Genomic DNA, 2,392 nt, shown 5'->3' on the forward strand with positions numbered 1-2,392 from the left:
GAGTCTGTTTTTAATCTTTCATGACATTAACATTTTGAAGCATCCTGGCCAAGTGTTTTGTAGAAAATGCCACAGTATTTTGTATTTGTCTGAATGGGTTCAACAATTTCAATATTTTTGCAAGAAACTCCAAAGGTGATGTTGCATTTTTCTAGGTTTTTTATTCGTGAAGTTCCAGATAAATTCATCAAAGCTGAATTTGTGTGTGTGTGTGTGTGTGTGTGTGTGTGTGTGTGTGTGTGTACAGAACATATGCTTTGCTGGCACCCTAATCACATGTGTGCCATATTAATAAACATTGAGGTCAGGCAAAGCATTGTTCTCTGTATATGCATAGGAGCAGCGGTTTTGCTATAATGCCAAACTTCCCCTGCCCTACTGGTATTAATCTATAGCCTCACCAACACTTATTTATTGCCTGCTCTTTAATTTTTGCCAAATCTGTAGGTTTAAGAAGATACCTTTGTATTCTCTGGACTGCTAAAGCTTGAGTATCTTATGTCAATTGACCATTTTGTGTTTTCTCTCCTGTAAAGGGCCTGTTTGTGTTTTCTACCCACTTTTTGGAGGTTGTCTTTTACTTATGTGTTTTTAGATCTTTATATATTCTGGATACTAATCATTTATGAATTATATACCATAAATCTGAAATCTCACGAAACAGCATGGCACAAGGCTAAGCTTATGGATACTGTGTTCAGACATTTTGAGTTCAAATTCTACTTCCCTTACATATAATTGTGTGACTCTGGAAAATTATTTAACCTCTCTCTGCTTTAGTTTTCTTATCTATAAAATGGAGTGGTAATGGTACCTACCTAATAGGATAGTAGGGGATTACATGAATTATTAAATGCAATGCAGTTAGAACAGTACCTGGTACATAGTAAGAGTCAATAAGTGCTGTTGTTAGGTTCTCCCATTTTACAGCTCCTATGTAATTTTGAGACACAGTAGGCTCATAAAAGTGTGTATCTCACAAGTGCTCTCCTGCCCCATTTGGGAGTCTCCTGCCCTTTCGATAAACTGCTCCTTAAAACCGTGTGCCACACCATACTAATAAAGGAGGTGACTCCACTTTGCACAGGCAAGCACCCATGAAAGTGACGTATTTTCAAAGGCACATCCAGCCAAGGAAGTTTTTCCTTGTGGGTGGGAAAAACATTCTGCAAACTCCAAGGGTCTCCTCCAATATCTGGAGAGATTAATGCCAGTGAATACTCTCCTTCACTTAAAAGACCCATGAGCACCCTGTAGATAATTCGCGCAACTTTGAGACTTAACAGTGTCATGATTTATTTTGCAACAACTTAAGAACATCTCTGCTCATGATCGGGCCCCTAGCACCTCATAGAAACCTCTCTCCTTACTACCTCTCCCTGGGCCTCTTCCTCCAAATTGGGACTTTCTTTGTGTAGTGTTCCAAAGACTAGCAAACTCGTGATACAAGCGCATCCAGGAGATACTCAGTACAAGCTCCCTCAGTGAACGAATGATGGAAGGAATGTTACTGCGTTGCCAGGTAAAAGTGACGAAAGGGGAAAAGGAATGTTGGATGGCCAAGCCGCTTGCTGACTGGCTGGCCCCCACAATGGGGGTGGGAGAGCTCGGAACGTACCGCAGGGTTTCATTAGCCTAGGTGGTCTCGGCCAGGCAGGTCACCACGTGGTGGGTGGAAAGCAGCGCTGCCCACTTAGGGGGTCCCAGGCGGGCGGGACGAGGGCGGAGCCGCCCCGCCACGCCTTCTGGCGGCGGAATCCTGGCTCGAGCGGTGGCCGCGCCGGGAGCCTGCGCACTGTGGCGACAACGACAGTAGAGGCTCAGGGATCAATTGCTGGAAGATGGCGGAACGCGCCGCCACTGGAGGCGGAACATCCTTGAGGGGGATGCGGGAACGCATGGGTGAGCGGGCGGCGGCGGCTTCCTGGGGGGAGGGTGCGGGGGCTCGGACTGCGCGGGAGGCGGGGTTCCCGCGGCCCGGAGACCGGAGACCGTTGGAGCTGAGCGGTGGGCGCCAGAAAACTTTACCCTGGAGTTGCCTCTTGCCGTCTGGTCCCGCTCTTATCCCCGCAGAAGTCCTCTGGAACGGGACGGGGAGTTGTGATGGGACAGGGACGGATGGGGCAACTGCGAGCCAGCGCCGCCAACGGCCGAACCCCGGGAGCGGGGCACGAAGGAAGTAACGGGCGCTGCTGGGCGGGGGGTGGCCTAAAAACCCGGACTCCGCGGACGTTCCCGAGCCCCGCCTGTTGTTGGTGTTGGGGGGGCGGGGGGAGGCGTGCGCCCCCGCAACTGGCGGAACGGACGCTGGGCTGCTGAGGATGCGCGAGCGCCTCGAAGGACCCCTAGTACCGGGACCGCCTCCGCGACCGGGCGCAGCCCTCCAGGCATC

General features: G+C 50.2%; 1 protein-coding gene across 4 annotated transcripts in view; it reads left to right on the forward strand.

Annotated features, from left to right (window-relative positions):
- Positions 1–1,787: 1,787 nt before the first annotated feature.
- Positions 1,788–2,392, forward strand: part of MAP7D3 (MAP7 domain containing 3) — a 34,316-nt gene continuing 33,711 nt past the window's right edge. For 3 of the 4 annotated variants that reach the window (XM_023757640.1, XM_023757645.1, XM_023757662.1), the window contains exon 1: positions 1,788–1,902. In XM_023757640.1, the coding sequence (XP_023613408.1) occupies positions 1,842–1,902 (61 nt within the window). In that variant the 5' untranslated portion in view covers positions 1,788–1,841. The remainder of the gene's footprint in view (positions 1,903–2,392) is intronic. The other variant, XM_023757652.1, reaches the window with a different exon arrangement.

The sequence above is a fragment of the Myotis lucifugus genome, unplaced genomic scaffold, assembly GCF_000147115.1.
Source record: "Myotis lucifugus unplaced genomic scaffold, Myoluc2.0 scaffold_2, whole genome shotgun sequence".
NCBI lineage: Eukaryota > Metazoa > Chordata > Mammalia > Chiroptera > Vespertilionidae > Myotis > Myotis lucifugus.